Source organism: Sander vitreus, chromosome 9 (genome assembly GCF_031162955.1).
Source record: "Sander vitreus isolate 19-12246 chromosome 9, sanVit1, whole genome shotgun sequence".
Classification (NCBI taxonomy): domain Eukaryota; kingdom Metazoa; phylum Chordata; class Actinopteri; order Perciformes; family Percidae; genus Sander; species Sander vitreus.
Window position 1 is genome coordinate 24,847,372 of NC_135863.1, and position 16,989 is coordinate 24,864,360.

General features: G+C 39.4%; 2 protein-coding genes across 4 annotated transcripts; both read right to left on the bottom strand.

Moving 5' to 3' along the window:
* Nucleotides 1-667: 667 nt before the first annotated feature.
* med8 (mediator complex subunit 8) lies at nt 668-9,092 on the bottom strand. 3 transcript variants are annotated; one of them, XM_078259451.1, is made up of 7 exons: nt 9,000-9,092; nt 8,496-8,617; nt 7,936-8,080; nt 7,698-7,838; nt 2,366-2,453; nt 2,044-2,283; nt 668-1,086 (listed from the first exon to the last, which is right to left on the bottom strand). In XM_078259451.1, exons 1-7 carry the CDS (start codon nt 9,003-9,005, stop codon nt 1,016-1,018), a joined length of 813 nt encoding a protein of 270 aa, XP_078115577.1. In that variant the 5' UTR covers nt 9,006-9,092; the 3' UTR covers nt 668-1,015. The 3 variants fall into 3 exon arrangements, with proteins under 3 accessions (XP_078115577.1, XP_078115576.1, XP_078115578.1); XM_078259450.1 differs by having other exon boundaries at nt 2,023-2,283; XM_078259452.1 differs by lacking the exons at nt 668-1,086; nt 2,044-2,283; nt 2,366-2,453 and adding an exon at nt 4,507-4,904.
* Nucleotides 9,093-11,563: 2,471 nt separating this feature from the next.
* tmco1 (transmembrane and coiled-coil domains 1) lies at nt 11,564-16,846 on the bottom strand. Its single transcript, XM_078259453.1, has 7 exons — nt 16,618-16,846; nt 15,315-15,392; nt 15,159-15,218; nt 14,950-14,996; nt 14,630-14,697; nt 13,801-13,945; nt 11,564-12,045 (listed from the first exon to the last, which is right to left on the bottom strand). Exons 1-7 carry the CDS (start codon nt 16,685-16,687, stop codon nt 11,947-11,949), a joined length of 567 nt encoding a protein of 188 aa, XP_078115579.1. The 5' UTR covers nt 16,688-16,846; the 3' UTR covers nt 11,564-11,946.
* Nucleotides 16,847-16,989: the final 143 nt, after the last annotated feature.

Sequence of the window (16,989 nt, forward strand, 5' to 3'; positions counted from 1 at the left end):
TCATTTGTGGACACAAGTGTGACCTTGTGCAGCTTTGAGCTGTCTCACCAGAGGATCTGACCATGGTGGCTGACACAGCGAGACGTCTGCCTGTTTGGGGACAGAGGGTGTATGTAGGTCAGCCATGTGCCCGCATGCTGTGACAGCAGCATGGTCACTGTGCTGTGCAGCAGGACAGGGATTGGAGTGGACAGAGAGAGCCAGCGTGGAGAGAGGCCCCCCTCACACGTCAGCACCGATACTTCCTCATTTGCCACTTTAAACACTTTGACATTATCAGGCCACACAGAGCAACGTCCGTCCTCATTATTCTCACCTTTGGTACTGCAGCAAAATGGGCAAAGAGAAGAAGAAACCGGCAGAAATACTGGATGGACATCAGATCATGGTGTGTGCCTGAAATGTTGGGATGGTCATTTGATGGGTGGAAGCCCCATTCATGTCAAGACATGTAACACTAGTGATGTTTAATTACAACACGGTTACAGTTTTGACAATATAGAGCTGTGTAAACAACACCTGATTGTAAAAAATAAGCTACTGGCACAGTTTACTTATTTTGGTTTTAAATTTGAAAATGTACAGAATAATTACTTTACTAAAGTACACAAACAGAATAAAAAAAATTAAGTAATGATTTAAATGTATTCATTATGCAACCAAGAAGTTCTTTTAAGAGATCTTTTATTAAAAAAGGGTGACTAGTAGAGTTCCAAGTACAAGCTATTATAAACCCATAAATGATGACATACTACCATCTAGTGGCTTAAACACTGAGGCTCAGATGATGTATCAAAAATGTATTAACATTTTATGTTTGAGATCATTTTACACTAAGAATGTCAGTGAAACAGATTAAGAGAGAACAGAGTGATAACTTTCTAGAAGTTGGTCCATTCTATGAAAATAATGGGTTTATATAAGGTTACAAAAGGTATGTATTAAAAATGCTGTCATTGCTGTAGGTGAGTCACCGAAATGTAACAAATGTTGGCTTAACAAATAAGAAAGGAGCTCATCGGTTGTAAGGATGCATTGAACTGGATGCAGATTTGATGTTTGTCTTGATGCTGCTTGGCATTTTTCCTGAGGAAGAAAAAAAGGGAGAGAATTAAAGGTTCAGTAGGTAACTTTAAAAAAAATTACTTATTTTTTAAGTTTCTACCAAAGACTAACAACCAATCAGAGCTGAGGAATCTCTAACGAAGCGTCATGAACTGTGGTCAAAGCCTAGTTTTACAGTTTGATTGGAGTTCACGAGCAGTCATCGCTAGAGACACCTCGGCTGTGATTAGTTGTTTTCCTTATGCCATTAGGAGCACCAGGAGGAAGAGGAAGGTGATTTTGTTCACAGATTATCCGATTCATGTAGTAATGTCAGGATACAGTCCCAGTGTGAGCAAAATTAAGTTATTTTTTATGAAAGTTACCAACTGTTGCTTTAATGCTTGGTTACATGTGCACTCAGAAATCTACAGAGTTCAGCACATATCAAGGGTATTTATTACTTATTAAATAGTTCCCTTGAAATATTAGGCTCATTCGAGATGAATTTCTCTCACCTGGAAGTGGACGAGCATGACAAAAAGCGGAGGTCAAGTCAGATAGTTTTAAACAGCATCACCACTTTATAAAGGAAGTCACAAACATTTGCCCTGACCCTGCTCATCATAAAAAAATGTATTTGTTAGATCTATTCATTAAGCTTTTACTGTCCAATAACTGTTTAAATTATATTGTGTGGAAGGGTATCAAAATATGGTGAAATCATTATATGATGTATCATTTAACCTTCACACTGTAATTAATAAATACTGTACATACACATTTAATGTAAAGACCCTGTCCACCTCAAACCCATTCACATCCTAAGATAGAGAATTTTAAAGCATTAATTATTAATACAAATATTCTCACAATTACACAAAGACAGGGAGCTGAAGAACAGCAATGGCTTAACATCAGTACAAAAGAATCCAACACGAACAACAAACACTCAAAGTAGTCAGGTGAAATACTAACCCAGCTCTCCAGGTCTCCTACCTGGCTGCCCTTGCTGTTGTGGTGCCACATGTCCACCCATACCTGCTTGCTGGCTTGAACCACCACCAATAGTGACCTGCTGTAAGGTTGGACCTCCACTCATCATGGGCCCTTGCCCTGGATGTCCAGGGGCCACTGGACCTGGAGGCCTACATTTGGAAAGCCCCTTTCCAAATGCAACAGCTCCAACCAACGCGTTAGTATCAGCAGGGTTGAAGGATGGTTTGTTCTGCCGTATTGCTGGGAGAAAGAAAAAAAACTTGTGTCAACATATTTAAATACATTTGAGATGAATTACCTGGAGAGTGAAATTGCAACATACCTGCACTTTCTGCATCTCTGTCATCACGAGGATTGTTAAGTTTCTCTAGCAGATTGGAACACAATTTATTCAACGTCTGGATCTGTTTCTGTTGAGAAAAATATAACCGGGGACGATGGGGTTGAACAATGCAATATATAGCTACAGCTGTAAGCAGTGTAAGGCAAATGACTGTTCTACATTTTACCACAACAAAATTGTCATGGAAAAACTTAACAGCAGCATACTGGATATGTAAAGAAGGTTCGGGAGGTTTTGATGATTTACACAGAAGCATTTAATGAAATGTAGTGCGGCCCCAACCCTAAGTGTCTGTGTATTTCCAAGAGGCATATATCTCTTGCTAAAGCTGTCAAATTTGGGTTATGCAAAGATATTGATGGCGCCATAAAGCTAGGTTTATGGTAGCCACGGTGTTCCCGGTGCCCGCCATAAAATGACGTCATCACGGCTGTCATTTCCAGCGCAAAGGCCCCTCAAACTGTTGCGGCGCGAGGTCGTGCACCTACACATGATCCGCGGTAAAACCGCTCTGCGCTAGCCGTTCCATTGTTTTCCTATGAGGAGAGATCGGAATTGCCGCTGTGTGCTGCGCTTAAAGTTCAAATTGTTTCAACTTTGACCTTGTTGCTGCTGACCTTTCAAGGCACAACCAATTCCAGAACGTTCCTGTGCTGCACTTTGCCTCTCTGCTCTACGCCCTACCTCGCGGTTTTGCCGTGTGTGTGTGAGGCTCTTTTACCAACCTTTCAGCCAACCTTCGAAAGGAGACAGTCCTGAAACATAATATTCCCTTAGGGACTGTTTGTTATTTATTTAAGGGGCCACCAGAGGAGTTTTAGGACCTTTAGGCTAAAAAGACTTGACCCTCCCCTCGCCAGTAATAATTTTTCTATGACCTTCCAAAATGATTTGAAAAAGAGGCATGACCCTCCCCTTATGTGCTAGTTTGCACTTAGCATAGATGTACAGATGACATTTGATTTTTTACAGCCATGACATACACACGTTAACCTCTGCTTTCTCATCTTACACATCACACTCCTCTGTTACGGTGTGGTGGCCATTTCAGTAGATTTACTCACCAACGTTGTGGAAACACAATAAGCATGGAAACTACTCCTCTAGTAAACTAGTATTCACATGAAATAAAGCAATAAAACATTGAGACCATTCAGCAAAGTACACTGGGAAATAAATTCAACACTGGTTGCTATGGACTCGTCACTAGGCTTCCTCAGTCATTTTATTTTTTAGCACATAGATAAAGCTGCCAAAGCTGAACATTATATTCCAAAACATATATGTTTATTTTTAAAGCAGATTTTAAATTACATTGTAACAATTTAACAATTCGCCCTTATGAAATCCAATCACGGCACGGCTGTCTTGGAACGCAATAGACAGACGGTGGCGGAATGCCCCGACACTTAAAGTGATGGTTCGGAGTAATTTCACCCTAGGGTCCTTTGTACCATGACCTCGAGCCAAACAACCCCCCAGAAGCTTTTTTCACCTGGATCGAACATTGGGCGAGTTAGCGTTATCAGCTGGTTAACTTAGTGCAGGCGCTAACGGATCCAGGTTTGTATCTCGTAAATTACCCCACTAATAATGCCCGAAATGATACCAAACTTCTAAAGTAGTACAAATAGGCTATGTACTCATAAAACGATGGCTTAGAAAGTTTGTAAGTTCACCAGGAGTTTATTTAAATAACACTTGCCTGCTGGGTTCTGCTCTCTGCTGCTACTGCTACCGGGCAGTAAGAGTGCTTAGGGACGTCTACAAATTACAACACCGAAAAGAGATACAAAAATATTTATTAATTTAATGATTAAATAAGGTAGTGTATCCAAACTTATCTCAATTATAACTTGTCTCCTGCTAGTTGTACTACAGCACTTACTTTTAAAAAATAAGTCAAATTAATAAATATTTTTGTTGTATTTTCTTTTAATTTGTAGACGTCCCTAAGCATTCTTACTGCCCAGTAGCAGAGAGCAGAAGCCAGCAGGCAAGTAATATTTAAATAAACTCCTGGTGTACTTACAAACTTTCCAATCCATCGTTTTATGAGTACATAACATAATTTACGAGATACAAACCTGGATCCATTAGCGCCTGCACTAAACTAACCAGCTGATAACGCTAACTCGACCAACGTTGTAACAAGGGAAAAAAGCTTATGGGGGGTTGTTTGGCTCGAGGTCATGGTGCAAAGGACCCTAGGGTGAAATTACTCCGAACCATCACTTAAATTCAACTAAAATGTAACAGTGAACAATCGGTGTTCGACCTACAGTCTGTTGAGATGCCTCTCCAAACGCAGAAACGAAGCGCAGTCACACCATAAAACGTTAAGACACGTTGAGAAAAAAAGATCCGTATTTTGCCGTAATCCAATGACACGAAAAAAAAAGTAATCCACAGCGATCAGTAGATCCACAAAAAGGGTCACGGTGTATCCAGCAAGGCCTATACGAGCATCACATTCACCAGCCAGCTCCAAACAAGTGAACGAGGCCTCTCCACTTCGCTGTTTAAACAAAGTGGAATACACATATAAAAGTCCAAATCTACACAAAACCCGCAATCAATTAGTAAGCTGACATCACATTTATATACATGGCATTTAGGAAACCTTTATTGCAAGGTTGGCAAGGCAAGATGTCCAGACTAGTGCAACAGTAATTTTCGTTTTTTTGCGTCTCTGCTGCTCCCATCGTCAGCCAGGTAATATTTTTTTTTACTAAAGCAGTATATGAAATCTGATGTATTACCTACCACCATTTAGTTGTTTTGTGTTATTTAGGATATTTATAAAATATCTGGTCATGCCAGATGTAATTTTCCACTCATTTTTTAAACAATGCAATTACCCGTTTCAGCCACCAAGGGAGCCCCCTGCCACCCAGCAAACTCATGGGTCAGACCCATCGGGTAGCGAAGGCGGGCCGAGACTAAGAGCTACATGAATATAGCTACAGAAAAGAGCTAAAAAAATATGCACCAAACAAGCCACTTTGAAATGTTGGGTGTCTCTTCTCCCCCCCCCACCTAGACAAAAAAAATGTTGGGTGACCCTCCCCTCAACAAAGAATAAAAAGACATGACCGTCTCCTATTTTCCTCCGGTGGTACATTCCATAAATACCCAACGGTCCATATCATGAAGCAGCCTGAACTCCCTCAATCTCTAGAGACGCACATAAATTCATACTTGAACACAGACAGGTTAGGTGTTGGAGTAGGGTCGAATAGATCTTCTGGTCCCCTGACCTGTGACCTAGGAGTAACCTGATGTTACCCAAGTTTTCCCCCTTGTCTCATCTTACCACAACATAGTGTTTCTGGAAATTCCACAATAAAAATGAATTAATATTTTTCGCATACGAGTAGGACAGCATTGATCAACTCAGTCCATATGATAACTAATACCTCTTTCACACCACCTACCAGGGTTGGGCTAGGGTTGTCTGATCAGGGTTCAACCCTCCTTTGGGAAATTCAAACTAAGCCAGTAGGGCTGCACAATTAATCAACTTTTAATCACGATCATGATTTTGGCTTCCCACAATCAAATTCACGTGATCGAGCGATATTTAAAATGCTTCATTCCGTTCATAGAACACTCTGTATCAAAGTTTTTTTTTTTTTTTTTTTTCCAAAGCTCCGTAAACCACTCTCTGATCACGTGCCTCCAATCAGAGTTGTTCCCTGCACCACGCAGCTCAGTTTAGATGTAGACAGTCACAGAGGACAGAGTAACGTGAGGAAAATTCCACAACAGATAGCAGTCGGTCATAAGTCATCACGAGGTTTACCAGTTTACCAGTAAACGCAACATTTTGTCCTGTCTGTGTTGTTTTTCAGACAACAGCAGTGACCAGTGCTAGTTTGAGTCTTTTAGCTCATAGCTTTAGCAGCAGACTGTTGTACAGTCACACTACACTGTTTAGCCGTGTTTAATCCAGTTACTACTGTAGCTAATGGTAGGCTAACGTTAGCTGCTGTGTAACGTGTTTAGTGTTTACTAGCGTGACATGCAGCGATGTTTCTGTTGCCTCTAACGTCTGTTTTGGACCATCAGAGCACAACGCAGATATTTAAGTAGCACTGTAATCTGCGTTGCTATTTCGTCCGGTAAATATTGGGATTTTAACATGCGCTGTTAACATGAACAGAAAATTGCGTTGCCTGTATCTTTTCACAGCAAACGCGCATGTTTGGAAAGCGGTCGCACAACAGCTGAAATGGCATACTCCTTCATAGTATCCTTCAACAAAGGAGCAATGTAGCACAATATGGATGTGAAAGCAGTTATAATTAGCCCATGTGACAATAAAATTTGTTTTGGTTAAAATCAAAAAAATAATCGTGATAATTAATCGTGATCAATATATTGACCAAAATAATCGTGATTATCATTTTGGCCATAATCGTGCAGCCCTATAAGCCAGTCTAGATGGGTATATCCATGGTCATGACAATTCGGAGATCTCCTGGTCAATCCGTGAGCAATGCATCAATTTCCTTAAGTGCTAGAAATGGGTGAGGCTTTCACATCATATTCAGTGAACAGCTAACATCATAAACTCCAGTCCAGCTGTATACCAGCAGAACTAATGTTTTGTAGCTACTTGAATCTGTCATTGTACAGTAGGGAGATAAATAAAGCTTACTTTGATTGTTTCGCAGTGATTAAGTTCTAAAGCACAAATAAATAACGATTTTTGACATTTCTCTTTGTTTGATTTCATTCAAAGTAAAGTTGGGCTTTGCTTTTGGCTTCATGACACATTTTTTTTAAAAAGACAGAGAAAAAGAGAGCACTAAACTGCGGTCTGCAGACTCTCTCGTGCCGAGACAATTAAACAACTTATTTTCATACGTTTACATTCTAACGCTGGGTTTTTACAGGCAGTTTTGCGTTTAAAACTCAGCTACCGCTCTGCAAAAGGCAGACTAGTGAACATCCGGGCACTCACTGTCAGTGGACTGTTCGGAAATGAATTGAACCGCTCCGCTCTGCTGTTGTTGAAGCTGCCGGAAATAAGCCTAGTTTTATACAGTTGACAGTTGATACAGTGAGACAAAATGTATGTTGTTGTTTGTTTTTTTTAAAGTGTATGGCGAACATAGGCGGCGACCTGTGACGACTGCCCCATTGTCATTTCCAACCAATCACATAATTTGTCCCGCCCGGCTGTTAGTGACCCAGGTTGTGCGCAATTCACATGGAAATCGACCCTAGTCTACCCTGATCAAACACACAGTCGACCTGGGTATAACCCTGATTGAGCCATTGGTGTAAAATGGGTATCCCTGACCTGTGCCACCTCTGGACCAATTCGTGCCGCCTCTGCACTCAGCTGTTTCTCCTGCTCCTCCACCTCTGGATCAGGCTTGGTCCGCAAGTAGTCTGGTACAATCTCATGGCTGAACACTGGGACACGCTGCTCTGTGAGTTTCTGTGGGGGAACAATCAGAGGCCGTAAATGGACAGGTCAGAGAGATTGCTTTAACATCAGTGAAGCAGAAACGTCAGTCGGTCGCTTTGATACTCACTGCTAAATCCTCATCTCGGTCTGGAGACAGAAGCAGTGGTATTATAACCTGGTTGCGAAAAGATGGTGTCTTCTCGTTCTTGAGCAGTTTATTGATAGTGTTTAGCTGACCAGATAGAAGAGCGAAGTTGTCCAAAACAGAGGGCCTAAATGACACAAACACACATCACAAAAAAACTTCCAATAAAGATATTTGGAGGAAAAACCTTGCACAGTAGTATGGGAGCATTACACTGGGTTTTCACATGCAGCTAGCTATATTTCAACTGCAAATTGTTTGTTACCATCCAGAAATGTCCCGCGCACAGCAAAGTAAAATAAAAAAAATGATAATACAAGCAGAGGCAGGGTCTCTGTAGATAGAGGCACCGTCACACACTTCGTGGGTCATAAGTGATGACTGAGAGTGATTATTTTTGTATTAGTCTATACATTGTTTTTTGAGGAAAGCACTGCTTATTATACCTTTAATAGAAAATGGTACATACTTGTATTTAGAGCGGATTTTCAACGGTACAAACTGAATATATTAGCAACTTTTTGGAAAAATGCTTTACTTACCATGTTAATCGCTCGTATTCATTTTCCAACTTATAAATGAAACTGTGAAGAGCGTTTTTGACGTGTGCTACCCGAGAAATGAGAGACTCCACCGCCGCTTCTAACTGCTTCTCTTCTCGTTGCTATGGGAGATAAAAGAGAAAAGCTCTATGTGATAAACAAAAACGCCAAATGCACACCGAACAATCCTAAACGTTACCTTAAGGTTGACCCATTGTAACAGTTACGGTAAAATAGCTAGCTAACGTTAACCTGAACGCGAACTAACCATTGACATACATATATATATATATATATATATATATAAATAAAGGAACTAACCTAACTTAGCTAGCTTTTGACTAAACGTTAACGTTAGCTACCTTATTTTGTAAGCTAACGTTACTGCTGGCTCTACAAATAAGTAAATCAGAAGCACCATATGAACAAGTAAACCGTCAATGAAAATACCTGTGAATAATGTAACAAAGTATCATACTGTAAATGGCAATAAAATAACATTACCTGCATTGTTGAACTATAAACTAACGATGAAATGGTCAAAATCAGTCAAGGAAGAAACACTTTCCGGTTCACGGGTTGTCCTGCTTTTTCTTCTTCCTCTTTGGAGATTTACGGCAGCCGATATCCGTAATGTTGCATTGCTGCCCCCTTCTGGAACTAGTCTTTTACTGTGGCACCTTCTTCCAGTGGGTTTAATTAACAGTGACCACCCAACTTGATCCCACTAATGACATTGGCCATACTATCATCCAGACCCAATTGTCTGAGTTTGTGCAAATACCTCCCTCAGTGTAGTATCTAAGTCTTCACCCGGTATGTCAACAATGTTCAAAAATCTCCTATCAGTGTCCAGCATTTTGATTCTTTCTGACTTTTTCTGTATCTCAACAGCCCAAGTTATTACTATGGAAAGAAATGCCAAAACCCCTTTTTTGTTCATGCAGATTCTCTGATTGGCTGCATCACTTTCTTGGTCCAGTTCCTCTTGCACCATTTCTTCGTTTCTCTTTGACTCATAACCCCACCCCTAGTCACTACACTTTGCATTAACCTCCATCCTGGACTATACACCTGCCGATTGCACATACTATATATTTTTTGCACATCCTGCACTCAACCCATCCAGCCTCCTTTTCCTTAACAGCTATTTTGTATATATTTGTTTCTGTATTTATTGTTAATTTTTATATTAATGTTTAATGCTTGTTTGTTTATGTATGCACCAATCAGCAAGGCAAATTCCTCCTAAGTGTAGCTTCAAGTGGCAATAAACCTTTCCTGATTCTGATTCTTAACAGATTCAGTCACAATCACTTTACTTTTCTGACCTCATTTACTTTCACTTGGTTTATTTTCTTTAGACACTGTGCTGACCCCGCATGGTGATTTCCCTCACAGTGCAGGCACTTTGCTTGCTCTTCTTTTTCTTTGCACTCCTCAACACAGCATTCTTTCCCACATCTCCAACATCTTCTGACTCTTCTACATACTTCAGCAAGATGTCCATACCATATGACCTTACCCTGTAAGGGTACATTATCTCAAAATACAAGGATTGAGATGTCACAAAGGTTGATACAGAAAATGAAACCGACACTAAGCAAGGACAGGAGATTGTCGACAAAAACATATAGGGCACAAAAGAAACTGTAACTGAGACACAGCATGAAATAGGGCAAATGAAGCACACTGTGACCACTAGGATGCAGAATGAACAAAGAAACAATCAAATGACAATCCAGAGACACATACTGGTACAGAGGAAAAAACTGATGTCAGTCTAAAAACAGGACAAATTGTGAGATACAGAGATAGAGACAAAGGTATTTTAAACACAGCTAAAGTAGTTGGCCTGGGCAGCCAAAACTACAGGCTAATGCTTCACCTTAAGCCCAGTAATGTTGCAGGCACTACAGTCAACTGACATGTCAACCATAAAGAATCTACAGCTATAAATTACTGTTACTCGAGTTAACAACACAGATGTATGTGAGGATGTATTTGTAACTAAATATATTCATCATTTGACTCAGCAAAACAAGAGGAGATAAAAAACTGGTGTGATAAAAAGTTAGGGATAAGAGACAAAAGTGCATTTTTTACCAAATGGGTATGCACCCTCAAAAAGACACTCGCTGGAAAAGCCTTGCTTTTGGTACTAACCAAAAGCAAGGCTTGTGACTAGAAGTTTTGAGGAGTTAAAAGTCCCACATGTACTCCAGAGTCTCTTCGGCTACTTGTAGCAGTGATTTGTCAAAGACATTGTACACTTTATCCTATGGATATAAAATTGGCATTTCTACATGGAATGGAACTGTCATGTGACATTTACGTCAAGCCTCCTCCCAAGGCTGACTGTGAAGAAACTTAACATGGGGTGCGCTCACTTTCTTCCCATCTCAGATCTATATTCCTAATGTGACGTAAAGAGCATGACAACTTCTGTTTTGTGGGACTAAGCTCTGTGGCTTTTGACAGAAAAGTTCAAGTACAGCAGGGAAACTACTACACCAATAACTTGTGTTAGACAATCATTCACTGGTTGATGCACTCAAGTCCATAAAGTCACTGAGAAAATACTTTGGAAGTGAGCAGAATTAAAAGAACTTATTCAAACCCAAAGGGTCGAGTGAGTCCTGTGGCACAACACAAAAGACAACTTTCCATTACCCAAAAGGGTCATCAGTTCCCCAGATACTTAAGGCACTTAGTGAAGGACAATGGAAACTTGATTAAGAACAAAGCTCTGTTTCCGAGTCAAACTTAAAGGTACTCCATACTAGAGGCATATTAAAACATGCTATGTTGTGTTGTTGTCTTGTTATATTTATGTTCAATATATATAATAAGCAATATTGCGAAGATGGTATAATAAGGTTTTAGTAATGTTATTGTTATGCGATGAGAGCTGACTGTCAAACATGACACCAAGGTATTGGACAAAACAGGATGGAGTTACTGGAGTGTTGGCAATGGCTTGCTTTTTTATGGTTTACACAATGCCAATCAGAATAATCGCTGTTTTTGAACAAGAATAAAGATCAATTTAATAAAGTACTACTGAAGAGTAATCATAAAACTTTATTAATATGTAAGAAATAAGGATACAGACAATGTCATACAATAATACTGACAAATGGATCAGATGTTGCTGTGCCAATTAATCATTAAAATCTCATAACAATGTATAACGTGCTGAATACAAGATAGACGTTTGTATCCTTTGGTAATCAATGTAATTAAGAACACATTTTTACCCTCTAATTTCTAAGTGAGACTTAAAGTTAAATAATAAAAACATAAAATGAGAAATCCAACAGAAGGTAGTGATACAGTAGCTGCAACAGTGTTTTCTCCAGCACTGCAGATCCAGTACCAGCTGTCCTCTGATATAGGAGCCCTGACTGCACAGTCACAGTGCAAGAACACTGTTGAACCTGTCAGATGATTAGGAAAACTTGGCTGCTTGGGGAGGAGGTCCCAGGAAGCCTCCAGCCTGTTTTGTTGCAGCTCTGGAGGGAGCGAGACCGAGCATCTTCTGAATATTCTGGAGTAAAGAAATAGAACACTCTCTCAAAAAGTGTTTACAACTGTGTATAATAACGGTGAAAAAAATAATGTCCTTCCTTCCTTGTAAAGGTGTATCAATTATTGAATTTGCCAAAGTCAATATTGTAGTTTTGGGCATGTCTACGCTAATGTGCCTGTTTTGATATATGGCCTGACAGTTCGGCTGGTGTGTGTGCTCGTGTTGATCTTGACAAACTGTTCTTGTTTTTGTGTTTATTAGCATTCGTATAACCATTCCCTCTGGATTTCGCGGCCTTTTTTTGAGATTGTTGCGGCCCAAAATGCCTGATTAAGCGGGAGCTTTTGTAAAAAAAATTGCGATAAAAGTTGCAATGTCTTTTGTATGTTTGTTGCAATGAAGTTGCGGGAGACAGTGAAAGTTGCGATTTGTTTTGTGTAGTTCTTTAAAAATAAAAAGGAAACTTGTTTCGGGGAGAATAAAATTACTCTGGGCTGAGTTTTCCTAGTAACCTTACCAAAAAAGCTCAGGATGCTGCAAATGTTGGTATAATATGAAAATCGCTGGTGGATTTAAGACAAAAAATAATAATTTATTGAATGAATCAAATCTGAACATATGTGTCAGTTGCTTGTTGATCTTTACATTGTTAGTTAATTTCCTAACCTGGGACACACATTCATACGGTTTGATAAAGGACTTTAACTTATCATTGCACTTAGAATAACGAGAGTAGCTGTCCTCAATTTAGGTCATCATGTCGTCTCATCTGCGTTTTTTTCCTGCATCCACCATGGGTGTTTGTGTGTGCGTGCGCATCAGTAACGGGGGAACTGTATGAGCAGCAGCCCCGCCCCCGCCCGCTGCAGACAGCCGACAGGACTGAAACAGCAGCCGCTGACTTTAGAGGGAAAAAACGTTACAGCGTACATTGATGTTAAAATGTATACAGGTTGGCAGGACGGTCAGAAATGTTTTGCATGGTCTTTCGCTGTACGTTTTGTTGGTAAATGTGAGATGTTCGAGTCTCGTCTTCATATCGGAAACCAGCTCTCTTTCACTCCCACTTGGTCAGTGGCACTTTACTGACGTAAAGTCTGGCACGTGGGACTGCTTTGATTGGTTGAAGTCGCGGGAAACTCCGGTTATTGTTCAAATTTGCGGAAAAGTTGCGGTTATTGGTCAAAATTGCGAGTCGCACCCAAGTCACGTTGATTGGTTGAATTCGCGTGAATTGGCGCGATCGCGACATCCTAGAGGGACTGTATAACTAATTTTTATTGTATAGGGCTAAAACTGTATGTATTATTTACATCTTAATTTTTTAGGGTGACATCCTACCACCAGTCCAGTAGGGGTGGGAATCACCAGCGGTCTCACGATTCAATATAATCACGATACTTATGTAACGATACGATATTATTGCGATTTTAAACATAATGCAATATTCTGCGATATATTGGAATTTATTACCCTTTTTTCCAACTTAAAATTTTTCCTAATTTCAAATTATGTCCCCAAAGGATTGTTGGGTCTTTGTAAATTATAGTGTGGTCATGATCTACTCTATATGTAAAGTGTCCTGAGATAACTCCTGTTGTGATTTGACACTATAAATTAAATTGAAACGCTCAGAAACTGTAGCGTTTCCTTCAGAAACCTATGATTCCTCCAATATAATACAGGCCATGACATCCATAACTGTATAGTGACATACAGTAAAAGGAATCAACCCCACCCCGGGTCTAAAGATGTTGCAAGTGTGGAAGTTACCTGTCTGATGGACATGGTGCAGAGGATGTAGAGGAAGATAAAGGAGCAGTCAGTGTAATCCTCCCCCAGCAGGTTTCGATGCGACAGTCCCTGGATGTAGGACAGTGGCACGAATGGCAATTTGGCCACTACTCTTCCATCAAAGCTGGAGAAAACAAAAAGGCATGTTAATAGTGGAATGAAGAAGTTTGCTACAAGTATATTATATGTACTTTTGTCAAACGCAAACAAAAATTCCTTATCTCTCAGTGACCAATACAGACAAAGTCATCACTTTAAAGCTTGATTTATACTTCTGCGTAAAATCTACAGCGTTGCTACATACGTAGGCACATGGAGACACGAACCTACACCGTAGCCTGACATGCACCTCTCGAAAAACGTAACTACACGTACGCCGCTCAGCCGTGGCTTGGTAGCGTTGCATTTCCCCCCTACTAATTTCCTGGTTCGCCTTCTCCATAAACAACATGACATCAAGAAGAGGGTAAACTTTTCCTGCTACAGATTTTCCACCTTGGTCAGAAAGCACAGAGGAGACACTTTGTTTCGCTCACTATGACTCTAGAGTCACTTCTCACTCCGAAGCTAATCGCGTCACTCTCTCACTTTCTCCCTCGCTCTATCACCCACACACACACCCACACACACACCAATGCAAGTATAACATCAGGCCACTTATGTAGGCTACGGCGAAAGCTCTGCGTGGAGCCTCCGCAGAACCATAAATCAAACTTAAGGTTGGCCGAGTGGCTAAGGCACAAAAACTGTGTTGTTTATTTTAATTAAAAGATCAATCCAATGTACAGTAACTACATGTAACACTTACATGGAGTTGAACATGCCCATCAAAGCTGTAAAGCAGAAGCCTATAGCGAACATTGACTTCATGCGCACCTACAATCAAACATAAGATACAATGGAAATTTAAAATTAGATCACATTAGACTAAAGTTTGGCAATACTGACACATTTGAATATCAATGTTTTTTTTTATATTGATAATGTAAAAGTGCAGTTCTATACAAAACATATTCTAAGACTGGGAAGAGACTCCCAGACATGATTTCATTTCATATGGCAATATATTGATGGATTTAGCTCTAAGCTTCAGCGCATATGTATTTATTGTAACAAATTGTCCCTCACCATAGACAAGTCTCTGTTGTTGTTCTTCAGTTTCTCTTCCTGTCTTTCTGTAATACATTCAGAGATATATCACTTATCAAGGAACAGTGTCAACGTGAGGAAAATGGCTGTTCATAAGAGCAGAGTGTGTCAAGATTTTTTCTTTCAATTTGTCAAGGTTTGCTTAAACGCAACTTATTACTTAGCCATTTTGTTTACTGGTTTCTTACCAATTTTCTTCTTCTGCTGACGTCCGGCAGATTCTGTGATAGTTTCCTTTTTCTTCTCAACTAAAAACAAGCAACAGAGAATGCATTAAACAGTCTACATGAAACTAATCAATGCAGACAATACATTAGTATGAGGTTCAACTAGGAGTCACTTACGTTTTTTGCTTTGTTTTTCTACTTCAGCCTTTAACCTCTTGTACTTTTCAGTGCGATACACTAAAACCCAGGTAATCCCTGACAAGAAAAAAATCAGAAGAGGTTTGTAAGTAAAATATTATGGTGCAACATAGGGTTGGGCAACATACACAGTAAAATGATATAAATGTCAGATTTTTCCAGTATTTGATATATATTTATTGGTTTAGCCAACAGTAGATATTTCTGTCTGATTATTTTATCAATAAGCACTTTTTCAGATTTCCCAGAAATGGTTTTGTATCATCATATATAGGGTACTGATATCACAATACATACTTTCGCCGAAGGTTAACTCACTTAACCAACATTTGAATACATTATTTTTTATATTATTTATTTTAAGGGTCTTTTAAAGTTAAACGGGGAAAGTATTAAGGGAAATTCCGCAGTTCTTGGTTTTTTCACTGTTGATTTGTTTAACTGTTTTTTTTCAGTTAAATAAATGCAACATCTTTCCAAAAGTCAATGAGTAATCGTGTTAAATAATCGTGATTTTAATATTGACCAAAATAATTGCGATTTTTCATAATCGAGCAGCCCTACTGTCTTGGATTTTCCTGCATTAAAAGAGTTGCTCAGCAGCTGAATTTAAAGTCTTGTAGTTTTTCACTGCTCCTGAATGCCAAGAAGGGGGAGGTTTAATAAAGCCCTTTGGATTAAGCTACAAAACAACTTTTACAAAGAAAAAAAATGTGGCTAACCCTGTTTGGGAAACAAATAGATGAGAATAGGAGTATAAATCCCATCTAACAAAGTCATATGACCATGTTAGAATACAACTTCGGTAACTGTTTTAACTTGAACGATTTTATTTTCATTTCTGTTCTCCTTAATTAGGTTGGGTAAAATGCAGAGGACGAGTTTTCCAGAGGAAATGAATAAAGCATAGTTGATACCTAACAAGCGTTTCAACCATTGACCTTTCAACACGTTTCTCGTGACTGTTAAATTCAAAAAAGGGTTTACTCCTTGCGCTGTCTGACCATCAATGTGTCTGACGTGTAAATGTCAGGTCAAGTATTAGCTAGCTTTGTTGGCTAAATTCGCTGGCTAGCTAGCACACTGCTCCTCAAAAGCACCAAAAGTAGCAATTTAATAATATTAATACCGTTAACAATTTCCCCCGCTATGTAACTCAGAATGGTGTAAAAAAACAAAAACAAGTAACGAATCATTATGGTTTGTCTTTCTTGGACCATAAAATAATAAAATACATTCCTGCTTAAGCTGCCTGTCGAACTGTTAGGAGGATTTCACTCACCTTCGGCTAACAGCGCTGTACAAACAGAGATGAACACGATTAGAATAGTGTCTGCAAACATGGTGCTCATGGTGGTAGGCTCCCGTTTACTATCCCGTTTATCCGATAGGAGAGAGAAATTGCCAATTTGTTATTAGAGGTTACACCATGAGCACATTACTTAGGTCTAAAATTCATAATGCTATGTCAGCGTTAGCTTACTGAGGTCATACATGTGAAAAGTACTTCCGGGTCAACGGCATCACCCAAATATATGATAAAAAGTAATTTATAATATTCCCAGAGGGGAATTCAGTTGTTGTGTATTTTTAAATATTTAACAATAATACAAAGCAATTGAACGGTTCTATAATAAAATGTATTTATTTAGCT

Coding starts and splice junctions, on each gene's coding strand:
- med8 (XM_078259450.1), bottom strand. Junction 8,081..8,495: donor GAATACGAGCGATTAACATG/GTAAGTAAAGCA, acceptor TGTGTCATTTAG/GCCCTCTGTTTTGGACAACT. Junction 2,284..2,365: donor CAGAGATGCAGAAAGTGCAG/GTATGTTGCAAT, acceptor TCTTTCTCCCAG/CAATACGGCAGAACAAACCA.
- tmco1 (XM_078259453.1), bottom strand. CDS start 16,687: ATGAGCACCATGTTTGCAGACACTATTCTAATCGTGTTCATCTCTGTT. Junction 14,997..15,158: donor TCAGCAGAAGAAGAAAATTG/GTAAGAAACCAG, acceptor AATGTATTACAG/AAAGACAGGAAGAGAAACTG. Junction 13,946..14,629: donor ATGGGCATGTTCAACTCCAT/GTAAGTGTTACA, acceptor TGTTTTCTCCAG/CTTTGATGGAAGAGTAGTGG.